Source organism: Melopsittacus undulatus, chromosome 8 (assembly GCF_012275295.1).
Source record: "Melopsittacus undulatus isolate bMelUnd1 chromosome 8, bMelUnd1.mat.Z, whole genome shotgun sequence".
NCBI lineage: Eukaryota > Metazoa > Chordata > Aves > Psittaciformes > Psittaculidae > Melopsittacus > Melopsittacus undulatus.
The window spans coordinates 8,373,573-8,390,162 of NC_047534.1; the positions used below are offsets into that span (position 1 = coordinate 8,373,573).

Below are 16,590 nucleotides of genomic sequence, written 5' to 3' on the forward strand. Positions count from 1 at the left end.
TGCGAGTAAATGTAGCTTTACATTGGATTTGATTGCCTGAAAGCACCTAATTTGTGAAATTCGTTAAAGGAAGTATGTTTCAAACACTTTTTTCCTCTACTGTGTTAGTTAATCCCAAGCTAAATAATAATAGATACATGATAAAATAAACTTGTGTATGGCTTTGTTCCATTAGTTTTCTGTATAACCATTGCCTTTGAAAACAATGAATCTTATTTTAAAATGAGAGAAAAAAAGGTACATGATGTATGTTTGTGAATTCAGGAGCCTCTGGGAAGTTAAGTACTTGCCAAAGGTTATCCACCTGCTAATCCTTCTGATGACAAAGGCAGAAGGGTGATTTCTTTTTGTGCTGTTTACTTCGGTGTGGTTATGGATCCAAAGCTAGCGCTGCTTATTGTTGAGTGGCATTGTGCACACTTGGTATTCCCACTTGCATACTAGCTTTAACTCTGCATTTGCCAAGTTCTCACAAGCATGAAAGTGAAAGAGATGCTCATAAAGAATGTGAATCTTTTTAGTTACTTACACTAGTGATCTGCATTGCCTATATGGATCATACTGCTTCGCCACACAGTGCACTGGTGGCAGTCACACACTTTGCAGCTACTTCCACTCATGCTGTTGTCCCACTTCCCAGTGCTCTGGTATCTACCAGCAGTGGACAGACAGCTCTTTCTCACAACTTTGGCTTTAAGAGAATTGGAGCTACTGTCACTTGGGCTGGAAACTCTAAAATATGTTCAAGGCAGAAGTCTGTAACTGTAAAAAAATACAAATTAATGTATTTTACATGAACACAATCTACATTAATACAAAATTTGTCATTCCCTGAAGCCAAATTTAACATCCCTTTCCTAAATTACCATCCATATTATTAATTTTAGTCTCTTCCTATGATCTGTCTTTTTTGCTTTCTCACATCTCAAGAATCCAATTACTTTTTAAAATATGAGCTTCTGGGTTTTTTACAAATCTGTTTGAAATCAAAAGCATTGCGGAAGCTGAATGGCAGCATAAATCTGAGGCGCTTTTCTTTTCAGGTCTTTTCCCCACAGCTCTGAACAAAGCCTCCAGAAATCTTCCAGACTAAAAACCTGAAACTTGCCACTTGTGTTTTCTTCCTAATTATATCTATATCAGCATTGCAGATCAGCTCATACAGGGGAACAAAATACTCTCATTTACATTCAAATCTACCAGTGGAATTGTTTCAAATTACCAGAAACAGTGGCCCAGAAATGTCCTTTTTAAAAAATAACTGAAAAGAAAAATAAGTGCACATTTTTCTGTGCAATACCTGACAAGGAAATAAAGAGAATGAAAAGTACACTACCAGAGCAACAAAAAAATACCTTCAAACTAGAAGGAAACAGCAACCCATGCCAAAGACTTAATATCACCTCAAGGTCTCCTGTGAGCCCATCTCCCTGTAGTACAGAGACCACATCTCTACGAGAGGCAGGTGTGAGCACTCAGTGCCTTGGGCAGCAGAAAGGCAGCACCTGTGTGGAGCCTGAACCAGGCCCTATATAATCCTCCCTGGGCAGCCAGAGAGTAAGCTTGTGGTCTCATTGAGAAGATGGGGTTGTTTGTGAAGCAGCAGTGTGTGAATGATTCAGGGATGTGGTAAGTTGGCTATGGTCAGGGGCTGGGTCATTTCTCTACTGCTGTCTCATTTGGTCCTCTTTTTGCTTGCAGGTTGCTGCTTCTGTTTGGATTTTTGCTGCCCTTAACCCTTTGTGCTGATGTTCTGGGGGATCAGGATCTCTTGGGTAAAGAGGTTTATCTAGGCTGGTAGTATTGTGGATGTGGGCTTTAGGTTTGCTTGGAGCTGCTTCCCCTCTGCCTTAGTGTGCAAGGGGGCTCTCAAGGGTGGCTGGTTTGTTGGAGGGGTTGCAGCACATGTGTTTCCAGGAGGGAACAGTGTAGCTGATGGTAATTTTTTTCTCTGCAGAGGGTGTGACCTGTCACAAGGATAGAATGGATGTTGAGTTTTCTAGAGAGCTAGGCAACTACTCCTGGCATGTGTATATTGTTGGTATGTATTGCTATTGCCCTGACCCTTTCTGCTGTAGCCTGAAAACAGGCTCCTGCCTGCAGGGCTAAGCTTCCATGTTCTCCCTAGATGTGAGTGGTGAGGAGATGGTGAACTGTAACAATGCTGTGGACTATGAGAGACTCCTGCTTAGTGTCCTGTTTGTCAACTGCACTAGCCTGGAGGTAAAATGGTTCTTCATTCTGGGAAGCTGCTGTGATGGAATGTGGGGCTTTTATCCTGGCAAAGACTGGGTTTAATAGCTCTAACTTTAAGAGCAGAAATACTTCTGATAATACTGCTCTACAAGAGCAGTTCATGCCAGAAGTCTGGAAAAAAATACTACCTGAATATATTCATTCTTTCAACTGTGGATTAAACACCTTTAGATCCTGCCATAAATGTTATGTTATCTATTAAAGTAGCTCAATTTCTTTATGGGAGTTCCTATAGGCAGATGGATCAAGTTCAAGAGCTTCACAACACCTCTCTATATTCACACAGAACAATTACTATCACATGCTGCTCATAGGTGTTGAGGTAGAGTAGTAAGAGGGAGGCAAACCCAAATGGGCCTCAGGAGCAGAGGCTTTTCTGGAATTTGTTGCTTTAGGTATTTGAAATGCTGCAAGACTCTGGGTTTTGGCATTTATTAACTTGCTTCTGGAACAGCTGATTCTGCTGTGGTGGCCTGCTGGTCCTGGGAGTGTTGTTATTGACTCCTGCAATTCTCTGTCTTCTGCTCCTCAACCTAACCTTGTGGCCCTATGCTTTTCCAGAGAGCTTTTAAAATAACAATTCATCTTGTCCTTGCACTGGTATAAACACCCTGAAACAACTCTGAAGTTAAAGTTCACTCTCAGTGGCTTTTAGTTGTCCTTATGCTATAGTGAGTGTTACTGCCTTTTTCTAATTAATGTCTCTTGTCTATAGTATGGTCAGTACCAGTTAAGATTGAAGCTGATGGTGAATGACACAATGGGAGAGGAGAATGTAACCTACAGCTCTCACTGCGATAGTGCTCATGCAGATGAAATTGTTGCTCCTTTCTTTGCTGGTACAACAAACTGTACAAAAGATTTCATGGCAGTAAGTAGAGGAATTGAAGTGTTATAGACCCTGCTTAGAGATCTGCAAGGCAGGATGACTGTCTCCTGGAACTGGAGGGCTGGGGTCTGGGGAAAGCTTCAGCCAGCTTCAGGGAGGTCTGTTGGCTGCATGTCCATCTTGGCATGGCCAGTAGCTCTTTGAAGAGCATTAATGATGCACATGGTCTGGTTCCAGCCCTATTGCAGAGGAAACTGGGATGGTGGTGCCAGCTGTCTCCTTTGAAAACTATAGTAGAGATTTTTCTTAAAGCTGTAGGGTTGTGACCACTGACTGTTCCAGTGGTCTAACTCTTGTTCTGTGTTTCAGGTTACTTTCCCAAGACTCATTCCAAGCCTCAGTGATGAGCATATGGTATGTGCCTTCTGTCTTGCAGAGGGGAGGTGCGGAAGTGCCTGGGGTTTGGACCTAAACTGAGCCTGATATCTCCAAACATGAGTAGTTGCCTCTCTGGGGTGCTTCCGTCTTGTTGGGAAGCCTAATTCTATGCTATCAGCATAGCAAACTTGAATGTAAAACCTGCAAGGTCACAGCCCTGACATGTGAAGAGCTCTGTAATGCCTTGATGCTTCTGTGCCTTCTCTTCCTAAGCAAGGATCTCCTGCTTTACAGGTTTTCACAACTTCAGTGAACTGGACTCTATCAATTGATGATGGAACCACAATACATCAGCTGAGCCTTGGGCAAGCCATGCAGCAGGGCTATAGCTTTCTAACTGATGGCCACAATCTCATCTTTCAGGTGGCCTTTACTGCCACTGGAGTTGTCTCCTACAAGGTAGGTGAACAAAGAACTGTCATGGAGGGAGCAGTGCTGCTTTAACAGATGCTTGATACCTCCCTCCTCTAGACCTGTGGAAAGCACTTGTAGAACTAGTGCAGTGTTGTAGGCCCAGCATGCAGCAGGTGTGTCCAAAGCTGATTTTCAATAGCTGTCATTGAAGAGCCCAACCCTCTAAAGAGGGAAGCATAATGTGCACTGCAGACATCAGCACAGCTGATGGGCATCCACATAGGTGGAAATCTAGCCATAGCTTGTCCTGTTAACATCTGGTAGTTTCATGAGCAGATCCCTTCTGGAAAGGGTGTTGAGATGGGAAGAAACTGTTGTTGCAAGCATGAATAGCAGCAGCACTGAACTGGATATAGTATATGGCCCTGGGGGTTTGATCATATGGTGGGTCATGAGCCGAGCACTCTCTAACAGAGCCTTATCTTCTTTGCCAGCACAATAATAAGGTGCTCTACACTGTGGCACTCAAACTCATGTATGGCCCTCCTGAACGTAGACTGACTGTGGAGTCAAGAATGCTGTGTGCACCAGGTAATGCATGAAGAAAGTCAGAACCTGGACTGTTTCTGCCTTCAGGATATTTTTGTATTTAACAAGGATGTTGTTGCAGGTCCAGCAACTTGTAATGCAACGCACATGACTGTTGCCATTCCAGCCTTTCCAGGGACCCTTATGGCTTTGAGTTTAGAGGATAAGACCATTCCCATGGACAAGCTTCAGGAAAATGGGATTGTTCTGGACACAAAAAGAGGGGTCAAGCTGCATATTAACAAGAGAGTCTTGAAGTCCAGGGTGAGTCCTGATCATCAAGTTACAGGGATAGGTGTGATCACAACTCTGGTGCTTCCTGAGAGGTAGAGTACAGTTGCTCTAACCTTGACTAAGCATGTGTCAAGTCAGCCACATGCTTAGGCTGGCTGAGAGCAGTTGTGATTAAGATGAGTGTAAAATGACTGCCTACTTTATAATAGGTAGGCAGCATTCAAAAGTAACTTGGGTTTCATGAAGCCTCTTGGCAAAAACAGCTGGAGTTGAAAATATCCCTTATAGAGAGTGCTGGTATTTAGCATGCCTGGAGTAATGCAAATTAGCAAACTGGCTGCGTTTAAAGAGTACCATGGCCTCAGGGCAAGTGGAACCACTGTAATATGTGCATGTGTTAAAGTGAGCTCTTGTAGTTATGCACCAGAGGAGTAACTCTTGTCTTTCAGCTATATAGGGAGAGCTGTTCAGGACTTCAGTCCTACATGTCTGCTCTGAAACTGGCTTTTCACTACCATGGGGAGACTGTGACAATGGTGATGCATCCAGAGTGCCCCTGTGACCAGCACACACCAATAGGTAAGTGACTGACTTCTGCAGTGACTCAGCTCGAGTGTTGCTCAGATAATTCTTCAGCATGGCTTGTTCTTGAGCTTGTCCCTCACAGGACAATAGCTCTAGCCAGAATACAACAGCTCTTGGCAGACTGAGCTGTCACTGACTGGCATGACAACTTGTGAACATCTGTTACAGCTGCTGTATGCACTCAGGATGGGTACATGGACTTTGAAGTCCTTGCTGACAGTACTACACCACTTCTAGATTTGGATACACTTAAGCTTAGAGATCCTTCATGCCGGCCTGCTTTCAAGTCATCTTTGAATGACAGGGTTTGGTTTCATGTCCCACTGAATGGATGTGGGACCAGGTATTGGGTAAGTGTGTAGCCAAGATTGATGGGGTGGGTTTCATGCACTGTGAATGTCCTCACTAACACTTATTCTGTACACTATTATCTGCAGGTTGATGGGGAGAGGATCATTTATGAGAATGAGGTGAGGGCATTATGGGCAGACCATGTAGTGCACAGGATCTCAAGGGACAGTGAATTCAGGTGTGTCTGGAAACCTCTTTGTCTAATACTTAGTCCTGGATGTTCATATATAGAACATAGAATCATAGAATAGTTAGGATAAAGCTTGCCTTTCCTTGTTCCAGGTTAACAGTCCTGTGCTCCTTCAGAAATAGTGATGCCTCCCTCGCTATAAAGGTAGACAAGCTTCCTTCTCTGGCTTCTTCAGTGAACCAAGGTCCCCTCTCCTTAGTTCTTCTAAGCTACCCAGGTAAAGCTGACTCTGGGCTCAGGTGACAGGGAAGCAACTGGAGCTTGTAAGGGGGAGGATGTATGAGTGAACTGTTTTGGTGCATGGGCTTCTAATGACCTGATATGCTTTCTTCTTTATCACCTATGCTACTTGAGGCAGATGTCTAGTCTGTGACTCCAGGACAAATGGCAGCTGGTGGACTGGCTGCTGTTGAATTGCTCCAGACCAGAGTTTCTCCAGGAAGTGTTCTTTGCACACTAACTTACCTAACAAGGCTTTTGTTCTTGCAGATGACTCATACAGGCAGCCATACCGTGATGATCAGTACCCAATAGTGAGGTACCTAAGGCAGCCCATCTTCCTGGAAGTTCAGGTCCTGAACCGCAATGATCCCAACCTCCATCTGGTATTGGATGACTGTTGGGCAACAGCTTCACAAGATCCCAGCTCACTTCCCCAGTGGAGTATTGTTGTTGATGGGTGAGTGTCCTGCCAGAGAAATGGAAGCACTTCTGGTAGTGCCTGTGGGTGGAAGGATTCCCTCATTCTCCCATGCTTCTTGTTAAGAACAGAGCTTCAGGTACAAGGGCTTCATTTGATGTGGCCTTCCAGGTCCTGCCCTGGTATGCTGCTGGGACTTGTAAGGTGGTAGCACCTGTAATCTGAGCTATCTTGAACTTTGGCCTGCTGCTTTAAAAAAAAAAAAAAAAAAGAATTAAACCTTCTTTACCTTGTTGTTCTGACTTGCTTCTTTTGGCAGGTGTGAGTATGACCTAGACAGCTACAGGACTGTGTTTCATCCTGTGGGGCACAGTGTCAGCTATGCGAACTATCGCCAAAGGCTGGAAGTGAAAACTTTTGCCTTTGTCTCTGGTGACAAAACCCTCCCAGGCTTAGTAAGTTATACTATTCTCCTACTTGGAGCAGTAAGTTAGAAGCAGTTATTGTCCTAAAATGAATGGACCTTTTGCTATCTGTCCTAGGTATATTTCCATTGCAGTGTTCTGATCTGTGACCGTTTTCAACCAGACTCCCCTTTGTGCATGAGGAGATGCCCTAGGCCATCTAGAAGCAAGCGAGGTAATGTCCTAGCAGATATTAGGTTGCATTGATCCAAGGTAACTCACTGTACTATGGGCTTAACCTCGACCACATTGCTGTTGCAGGGAGTGGGATGCCAGGTGTGAACTCTGCAGTTGTGAGCATACAGGGTCCTGTCCTCCTTGTGCCAGAGCAATGGTCTGCAACCCAAGGTACTGAGCCAGCATGGTGTTAATGTGTGTTACTTATGCTGAGTGAAGATCTGCTTCTGCAAACTGCCTTTCTGCTTACTTTGCAGGGAGCACTCTTCTGAGCAAGGAGGCATTGGCTAGCATTACAATGGCTGCTGCTGGTATTCTCTCTCTGGTGGCCACAGTGCTACTATTTTTGGCTTTTCTTAAATGCCTAAAGAGAAGAGCATCTATGGTAAATGTGGTATGTTAGTGTATTTTTTACAAATAAACTCAGCAGAAATGTGACTGTAAAGGTCTTCTGAATGAGTTATGTAGCTATGGAGCTGTTGCTGTATAGAATTCTAGGAACTAGACTGGACAAAGATGGATGTCTGTCTTGCTAAGCAGTGGGACTGCTCCCAATGTCTTTGGTCAGAGTGCTCTAGCTGAAACCAGAACTGAAGCTCTTTAAAGCCCAGACTTTTTAGGTAAGACTCAAGTGACAATGGCAACTTGCCCCATACTTAGAGAGCTTTTTCACCTCCTTCGTTCACACTGTGGGATGAGTAACAGGGTACTTATTAATCTTTGCTAGTATAGCAAAAAGCCAGTTCTCACAGTAAGATTCTACAGTTTTCTTGCCCTTTTCTAGGACTGTAGAAGAGGATTTCACTAAAAAAAAAATAGTTTAAGGTGTAGTGCTCCTTAACTGTGCAGTTAACTTGCAGTGTTTAGGCACAACACTGGTAACATCATCTAGGCCCCTCATAGCAGTAACCAAAGACTCAGTTTAAATCTACTCCTAGCTTAGCTGGGGCTATATGAAAACAGTGTTTCATGACACCTGCTGGGCAGAATCAAAGTGCTGCTGTGAATTGCACTTTGTGCTGGTCACTAGGTTACAAACTCTAGATGAAATCTTGGGTGAGCATAAGGTTTTAACAGGGACAAATGCTAGCTGCGTGGTGAGTGTTTTGTGGCACTTAAATACACTTAACTGCATGTTCCAGGGAGTAGCCTCCCTCTAATGGCTAAAAATGGGCCTGGGCAGCAGTTTTTAATGCTACATTGCTTTTCAAGGCAAAAGTAAAATCAGTCATAATTCCACTTGGTTCTGGCTTTCATAAATCACTACTGCAGGTGTGGAAGTGCCATGTGTAGGCTATAGCCTGTAACCAGCTTTAAGCTTACTGCTAGTGAATGTGGAAATGAATCAAATGGCTGTCAGAGACCAGCAGGTCTCTTGCTGAAACTTATAAAGGCCAAGACAGCTGCCATATTAAGGGGTGATGTTAGTTTAAGTTTCCTGGACTTTAAAACTGCATGTGTGCATGATTCTGTTGCTTTTAGCTTAGAACATACTCGGGAAGTGCCCTCTAGCTCTGGCACAGGCTGATGTGATGTAGCCCACAGTGACTCGGAGACCTTTAAATTGCCTGAAATTCAAGGTCAGTTTCAATGTATAAAATGAACTTTCACTAAGGAAAATCTGAGAGAAAACAGTGAGGTGTTACAGAGGATGTGGCTGGTACAAATGTGGAATATGCTTTGCTAGCTGTATAGCATTAGGTATGTTGTTTACAACCATAGCAAAACCCTTTGAAGCAGTGATATTTTACTTGGTTTCATGCACCACTGATACAGGCAGAGAAAACTAAATGTGATGGAAGATGTTCTAGAGTAACTTTATGTATTTATATATATATATATATATATATGCTGGTTTTGTGCTTTTAAATTGGTTTCAGTGCTGTAGCTCTGTCCTGAGGAGCTGAAGACTGCAACACAGCTTTTGTAATCCCTGGCTGGTTTTTAACTACATTTGAGTTAAATATCTCAGGTTTTTGAGGGTGAATGGTGGTATTTTAAGGTCCTTTCCAATTGTAACCATTCTATGATTAAACCCCTGGCTATTCAGCTATGGTCTGGGGCTGCCTTTCTGTATCTCTGGATTAAAAGCCCTGTTCCCCTTGGCTCTGCCACAGGTGTGCTGCTGTTGAGTGCAGCTGACTTTCCTACTGGCCATGCTTCCCTTGCATTAGACTGCTCTAGCTCTGTCAGAGTTATCTTTTGGGCAGCCAACAGCCCACCTCTGGCATGGGGGGCACAGGCAGCTGGAGTTGAGGGACTTGTAATTAGTGATAACCCAAGGCTGATGTTCAGCATGGGAGGGCTGGACCAGGATTTCAAGTCACCTCACTAATCAGCAGGTGCTTGGTGTCTGCCTCGAATTGGGAACTAAGCTCTCAAAAGAAGCTAGCTCATGCTGCAGATGTGTCACCTGAGTGCTGCCTTATCTTCTGATGCAGTTAGCAGCAGTTTCTTTGCCTATCTCTACTTTAATAGGCTTGGTCCTCATTATCAGATGTTGCTGTTAGTAATGTATCTTAGAAGGTATTCTTAACACATCTGCCTATTCTATTCCCTGTAGCCCAATTAGTGGCTTATCTTGGAGACTGCAGTAACTGATAAAATCAAGAATATCTCTCTGAAGTAGAAAATTCTGCTCTGACCAGAAAGATGTTGTGTTCTGTTGTCACTTAAACAGCTTATAAATGAAGTATCCATATTGTAACTCAGTTTTCCCAACTGGACCAGTTAAAAGGAGCAAGAACAATCCTTATATTGCCTTACTTTTCTAGAGAGAAAGGTGATAGAATTTCCTGTGGGCTTTAGGGAAGTAGAGGAAGCCTGTTCATGATTAGTGGTAACCAAATAAATACATTTTATGCTCAGAGTTTGGAGGTTAAAATTTGGGCTTCTTGAATTATTCAATGGTTTTTACTCTGTTAGATTATACTGTTTTACAGTATGGGTCAGCTAGGGATGATTAGGTGCTTTGGAAAACTGTGGCTTAAAACCAAAGGCCTGTCTAAATGGTTCATAAACAGGTTTGTTGGTCATTATTAATGAACTATTTCTGATTTTACTGCCTTTACCTCTCATCTTGTGTAAATACCTTAGGCTAATTACGGGTTGTAAATGAATGTTTCTTTTTTGGATCTGCTTCAGGTTTGTTGCCTTTATTTTCCCCCTGTGGCTTTCCACTACTTGTCAGGGTTAGGGTGTGTGTGTGTAGACATGAGACAAAAAGAGATGGTGTACTAAAAAGTGCAGAATCTGATTATTGTGTGAGTGGTACAGAATACTGGATACTGTCCAGGGTTCAGCAGTAGCAGTTATTTTTCTCCTTCTTAGTATCCTGTGCAGTGCTGTGTTTTCTGCTTTAGTTTGAGAACGATGCTGATAACATACTCTTTTAGTTGTTGCTCAGTAATGCTTACTTCAATCAAGGACTTTTCAGTCTCTCCTATTCTGCTAGTGAGGAGGGGTGCTGAAAGCTGGGAGGAAGCAGAGACAGGACACCTGACCCAAACTAGCCAGTGGGGTATTCCATACTATAGCACATCATGTCCAGTATATAAAACTGGGGGAGTTACCCAGAAGGCCCAGATTGCTGCCTGGGTCGGGCTAGGTATCAGTTGGCAAGTGCTGAGCAATCGTATTGAGCATCACTTTATGTTTATTAGTTTGTTTTTTCTTTTCCCCTTTTAGTTTTATATTATCACTCCTTTTTATTTCCCTTATCATTAAAGGTAACAGTAGTACTGTATTGTACTTTAGTTACTGGTCTGTTCTTATCTCAACCCATGAGATTTACATTCTTTCAATTCTCCTCCCCAGAGTTGTTGCACTTGGTCTCCTCAGGTGTTGCAGCTGGTCTCAGAGTTCCAGCATATCATACCTTATTTGCAGCCAGCATTTGCTGGTTTAGTGTTTATCAGCTGGGGGGCCTGGGTTAAGGTTATTGTTTTGCTGTACTTCCAGGTAATGACTTCTAATACAACAGAATCTTTGATCATGAAACTGGTCTGGCTTGTGTTCTGAGTGTGGTCATTCCCTCTGTACATTAGGAGTCATATAATGGGAAATTTTAGGAAATACATTAATTGTTTGGGTTTTTTTTGGGGGGGTGTGTTTTCTCTCCCTCCTTGGGTCAACCTGTGAAGGAGACATTGTCTCGCCCTCCCCACTCCTCTATCAGGCTGTTTACAACAGCATTTGGGAATTCTAAAGGGTTCTGGATGGATTTTGGATGGCCTTTGGATATCCCTGAAACCCGCCTGCTGCTTCTGCTGGGCGTCAGCATGTTGCAACATATGCAGCATTTGTTTGACACACAACCATCTGACCCTGAGAATGCCCTATTTTGTTTGATCTTGAAAGTGAAGGAGGATCAGGCTTGGGTCTTGTCTAAGTTTAAATGATGATCTAAGAGGACCACCACGATCTTTTCCCTGGGGCTGGACAGTTGTGAGTGACAGGGTGTTTGGGACAGTATGGGCAAGTATCTGGGACAGTGCTTCCTTTAGAACTTCACCCCTGGAAAAGTGCAAAATCCAGAAAAACTAGTAAAACAAATGAAGCATGCTGCCACCCTTGCAATATCAGAGAGGGACAAATCATGGCACCATGCTAGGTCTTGGCCTATGCCTACAGATCCTCTCTGGAAAAAGATGTCTCTGGATCTGATGGCAAAGAAACAGACAATGCAGCTACTCAATCCCTAAGCACAGTACCCACTCCAACCTCAGTGACAGACCCTGCAGCCACTCCAAACACAGTGATAGATAGTGCAGCTAACCCAAGGGACCAATCTGTGCCAATATCAGTTGCCTCTATAAGCAAGGGGAAAAGAAAACAAGGGCCACAAAGAACAACTTGTGCAGTGAAGAAAGATGAAGATCCAATGGCACTTACTACAGTAGGTGGCATCTGAATAGGAGTTACTCATATGTGAAGAGGAAGAAGTGGTAACTTCTCAATCCCAGATAGTGACTGAGCTGCAAAATAGGCAAAAAGATTTGAGCCATCTTCCGGGTGAGCACATGATCATCTGGTTACTCTGCTGGGAAAATGGGGCAGATGGTCCTGAACTAGAATGTAGGGAACCCAAGCAGATGGGATCACTTGCTAGGGAAGGGGAATTGACAAAGCAATTGCAAGAGAGAAATAAGCCCTCAGCCTCTGGAGGTGGCTCTTGGCAGCTGTGAAGGAAAAGTTTCCTTACAAGAATGACATGTTGCTTAGCCAAGTGAACCATGATAGAGAGAGGCATCCAGTCCCTGAGGGAATCAACCATTCTACTGTAGGGCAGATGCTAGGAATTCACCTGTAGATCCAGATGAAGTTGAATGTACATGACCCATGTGGTGGAAACTTATGTGGTGTGTGTCACCATCATATGTCCGCTCATTGACATCAATGACCTGGTGTGAGGCAGCACCACCACCACCACCAGTGGATGAAGTGAGTTGTCAGCTCCAAGAATTGAAAGACAATATCACCCTTTTCATCATTTCACCTGTGGAAAAACTGTCCCAGAAGTTCAAACAATTCAGAGATGAGCTATCTGATATATCCCACTCCTCATGTAATCCCCATATAATCAACTATCAGTGAGAAGCAATATGCCTTGCTTATTGATGGGTCCTGCTGTGGCGTGGGAAAGCATCAGCAATGGAAGGCAGCTGTATGGTGTCCTTTATGCCAAATTGGTGAAACTGCTGAAGAAGAGGGTGAATCGAGTCAATTTGCTGAGGTGAAAGCCATCCAGCTGGCCCTGGACATTGCTGAATGAGAAAAGTGGCCAGTACTTTATGTCTATACTGACTTATGGAGGGTGGCAAATGCCACTGTGGGGGGAAGCAGAGCAATTGGCAATGCAGAGGTAAACCCATCTGGGCTGCTGCACTGGAGCAAGATATCACTGCCTGGGTGCAGAACCTGGTGGTGAAGGTACACCATGTAGATGCTCATGTACCCAAGAGTCAGGCCACTGAGGAACACCAGAATAACCAACAAGTGGATAAAGCTGCTAAGATTGAAGTGGTTCAGATGGACTAGGTTGGCAATGTAAGGGTGAATTATTTTTGGACTGGTGGGCCCATGATCAAGGGTTGTACTTAACAATGGGTACTATGGCCCAGCTTGTTCATAAATGTGAAATGTTTATCTGCTTGGCTTGTTTAATTGCAGCACCTCTCTGGTATGGAGGAGGATGGCTGAAGTACAAATAGGGGAAGGCCTGGCACATAGACTATATCACACTCCCACCGTCCTGGCAAGGCAAGCACCATGTGCTTACCATGGTGGAAGCAACCACTGTCCAGTTGGAAACATGAGCTGTGTCCCATGCCACTGCCCAGAATGCTATCCTGGGCCTTGAGAAGCAAGTCTTGTGTTTGACATGGCACCCCAGAGAGAGCTGAGTCAGACAATGGGACTTATTTCTGGAACAGCCTGATAGACACATGGGCCAAAGAGCAGGGCATTGAGTGGGTATATCACATCCCCTACTATGCACCAGCCTCTGGGAAAATTGAACAGTGCAGTGGGCTGTTAAAAACTACACTGAGAGCAATGGGTGTGGGACTTTCAAGCATTGGGATACACATTTACCAAAAGCCACCTGGTTGGTCAGCACCAGGGGATCTGCCAACAGGGCTGGCCCAGCCCAGTCAGAACTTTTGCATACTGTAAAGGGGGATAAAGTTCCTGTGGTGCACATAAAGAATTTGCTGGGGAAGACAGTCTGGGCTATTCCTCCTTCAGGTAAAGGCAAACCCACTCATGGGATTGCTTTTGCTCAGGAACCTGGGTGGGTAACGTGGGAACATGGGGAAGTCCAGTGTGTACCTCAGGGGGATTAATTTAGGGGGAAAGCAGTCCATGAACTCATATGCTGTTGCCTGCTGTAGAACACTTCTATAGCCTATAAGCCAGATGCTCATCTCTACCACTCTGGGCTTTGAAAAGAATATATGTGCTGTCATGACATGTCCTGCCCTGTGAGGCTGTTACAAGAGATGGAGCCTGACATTGTGGACTGAGTGAATTCAGCAAACTTTATAGGGATGGTCCATGGACAAAGAAATGGTATCTCTCTTTGTGTGTGCGTGTATATATACAAGACAAAAATGATGCTAGATGGAAGCATGTGGGATCTGAGCATGACATGAATGATATGGAATAAGGGGTGAGTACTGTCCAGGGTTCAGCAGTAGCAGTAATTTTTTTCCTTCTTAGTAGCTGGTGCAGTGCTGTGGTTTTGGCTTTAGTCTGAGAACAGTGCTATAACACACCAATGTTTTTAGTTCTTGCTAAGTAAACCACACTCCAACCACGAACTTTTCAGTTTCATGCTCTGCTGGTGAGGAGGGGAAGCCAGGAGGAAGCAGTGACAGGACACCTGACCCAAACTAGCCAAAGGGGTATTCCATACCACAGCAGGTCATGCCCAGTATATAAACTTGGGGGAGTTACCTGGAAGACCCAGATCGCTGCTTGGGTTGAGCTGGGTATCTGAGTATTATTGGTGGTAGCAGCAGTGGTTTTGTATTGTACCTTAGTTACTGGACTGTTTTTATCTCAACCTGTGGGAATTGCATTCTTTTGATTCTCCTTCCCATTCCTCTGGGAGCAGGAGAAGGAAAAGGGGAGTAGTGAGCAAGTGGCTGTGTGGTTCTGAGTTACTGGCTGGGCTTAAACTGCTATACCATTTCCTACCCAATACTATATTATTTCCTACCTTGGTGTTACTAAGCTTCCGTTCTTAGTGCTTTCACTTGAACAGTATAGTTCCCTTTGCTTTTGTTTTATACCAAAATACGAATTTGTAGCAGAAACTTCACTTCTGTAGCCACAGATGAAGAACGTGGCTTGCATTGAGGGTTACTCTCCTGTGCTAAGCTAAATAGTGAGTCTTAAAGTGCTGGGATTAGTGAGGTTCAGCTGTATTGCCCTTTTTAACCTTAAATGTTTGGAGTTGCATCCAAAGCAAATACATTATAAACCCTCCATCCTAGAGCTGTGGTAGCAGAGCAAAAGCACTTAGTCACTCAGACTTGCTGCACACTTGAGACACGCAAACACCTTGGCCCTTTAGTTTCAATATCCCTGAAAGGGAGCCTAAGACTTTTGTTTGTGGAAGCTGGCATGAAAGGTGGTTGTTCTTCAAACTTGAGTAGGTTAACAAATATAGTAATGAGTGTTTTGTTAAAGGTCAGTGTATGTTTTTGAAATGCCATTATAGTCCACTGCAGCTTTCAGTATAGACAGGGACAGTGCTACCTGTGGATTTGAGAGTCCATTTGAAGTGAGGCTGTTTCTGTCATGCAGTTATGCTTCTAATTTTGTATTCTGTACACATTGCCTAACGCAATCAAGGAAACAAAGCATAAAAATACAATTGTGCCTGTGACAATGAAAAGGGATGAAAGTTCTCTGTTCCACTAACAGTCTTAGGTTAAACATTGTCTGACAACCGTGTAAACAGGTAGGCTGATCATCACAAGTTCAGCTCTGTTCTCTGGGCATGCAGATCTTCTGCTCAAGTCAGTGGACTTGAGCTAATACTAATTGTCAAGCACACTGTGTATCAATAACATTGGGCTGGGGCTTATCTGTCACAGTCCTTACTTCACTTAATGAGCCTTGTTAATGGGCTATTTTTAATACAACAGATTTCAGGGTATATTTTCTAAATGTTAATGTAAATTCCATGCAAGGAGAGCATCAGAGTACTGAGAATATAATCATTAGGAAGGCTTTATGCTGCTGTTACAGTGTCAAAGTGCAATGAAACTATGAATTTCATATTGGAGCTGCTTATTTGCAAGTCACTCTTACTATCTATTATTAGTCTGATAAGAGTTAGGGTTGAAGTCATTGCTTAGGCTGTTGTCCATCAAACCACCTACTATATTTAAGTCCTGTTGACTTGGCACTTGGATGAAGTATTTAGTATTTCTGCAAAAGCTAGGAAAGTGGTGCTCAAAGAAGAGGGTTTACCTATTTGCCAGCACATTGTACTTTGCGGGCTTTTAGCTATTCTGAGCCAAACAAGGCTGATATTTTAATACCCTTCTCTCTCTATCTTTCCCCTTATTCCAAAGTGTGGGAAAAGATCAGTGCATCTTCAGCCAGTAAAGTATTTCCTTACTTCTTGTTGCTGGATGGTTTGAACTTCCAGTCCAGAATGGTTGGAATTTACAAAGGAATATTAAGTTGGCTGTCACAGGAACACTCTAAAGGAGGAATACTAGCCAACATCCCCATAAGTTAAAATACTTCTCACAGAGCTTGCATATATGAATGGAGAGTTGAGTGAGGGAGGGAGGGTGTTTAAAATACTTACACCCTTACTAAATGTAAGTGATGCGAGAGCTTCACTCTTGCTCTTTCACTCCTCTCTGGGTAGGTGAGACAGAAGTTGCACACAGTGCTAGCATCCAGGCCAAAGGGAAGGATGTTCTTGCCTGGTTCCTGTCCTTGGTTAATATTGTCTGCT

General features: G+C 43.7%; 1 protein-coding gene across 1 annotated transcript; it reads left to right on the plus strand.

Annotated features, from left to right (window-relative positions):
* Nucleotides 1-1,582: 1,582 nt before the first annotated feature.
* On the plus strand, nt 1,583-7,509 carry ZP2 (zona pellucida glycoprotein 2). Its single transcript, XM_031044004.2, has 18 exons — nt 1,583-1,629; nt 1,702-1,775; nt 1,958-2,041; nt 2,129-2,223; nt 2,972-3,127; nt 3,455-3,499; nt 3,758-3,922; nt 4,372-4,468; nt 4,548-4,729; nt 5,149-5,278; nt 5,453-5,634; nt 5,722-5,813; nt 5,918-6,042; nt 6,315-6,504; nt 6,785-6,920; nt 7,008-7,104; nt 7,191-7,277; nt 7,364-7,509. Exons 1-18 carry the CDS (start codon nt 1,583-1,585, stop codon nt 7,507-7,509), a joined length of 2,130 nt encoding a protein of 709 aa, XP_030899864.2.
* The last annotated feature ends 9,081 nt before the right edge of the window (nt 7,510-16,590 follow it).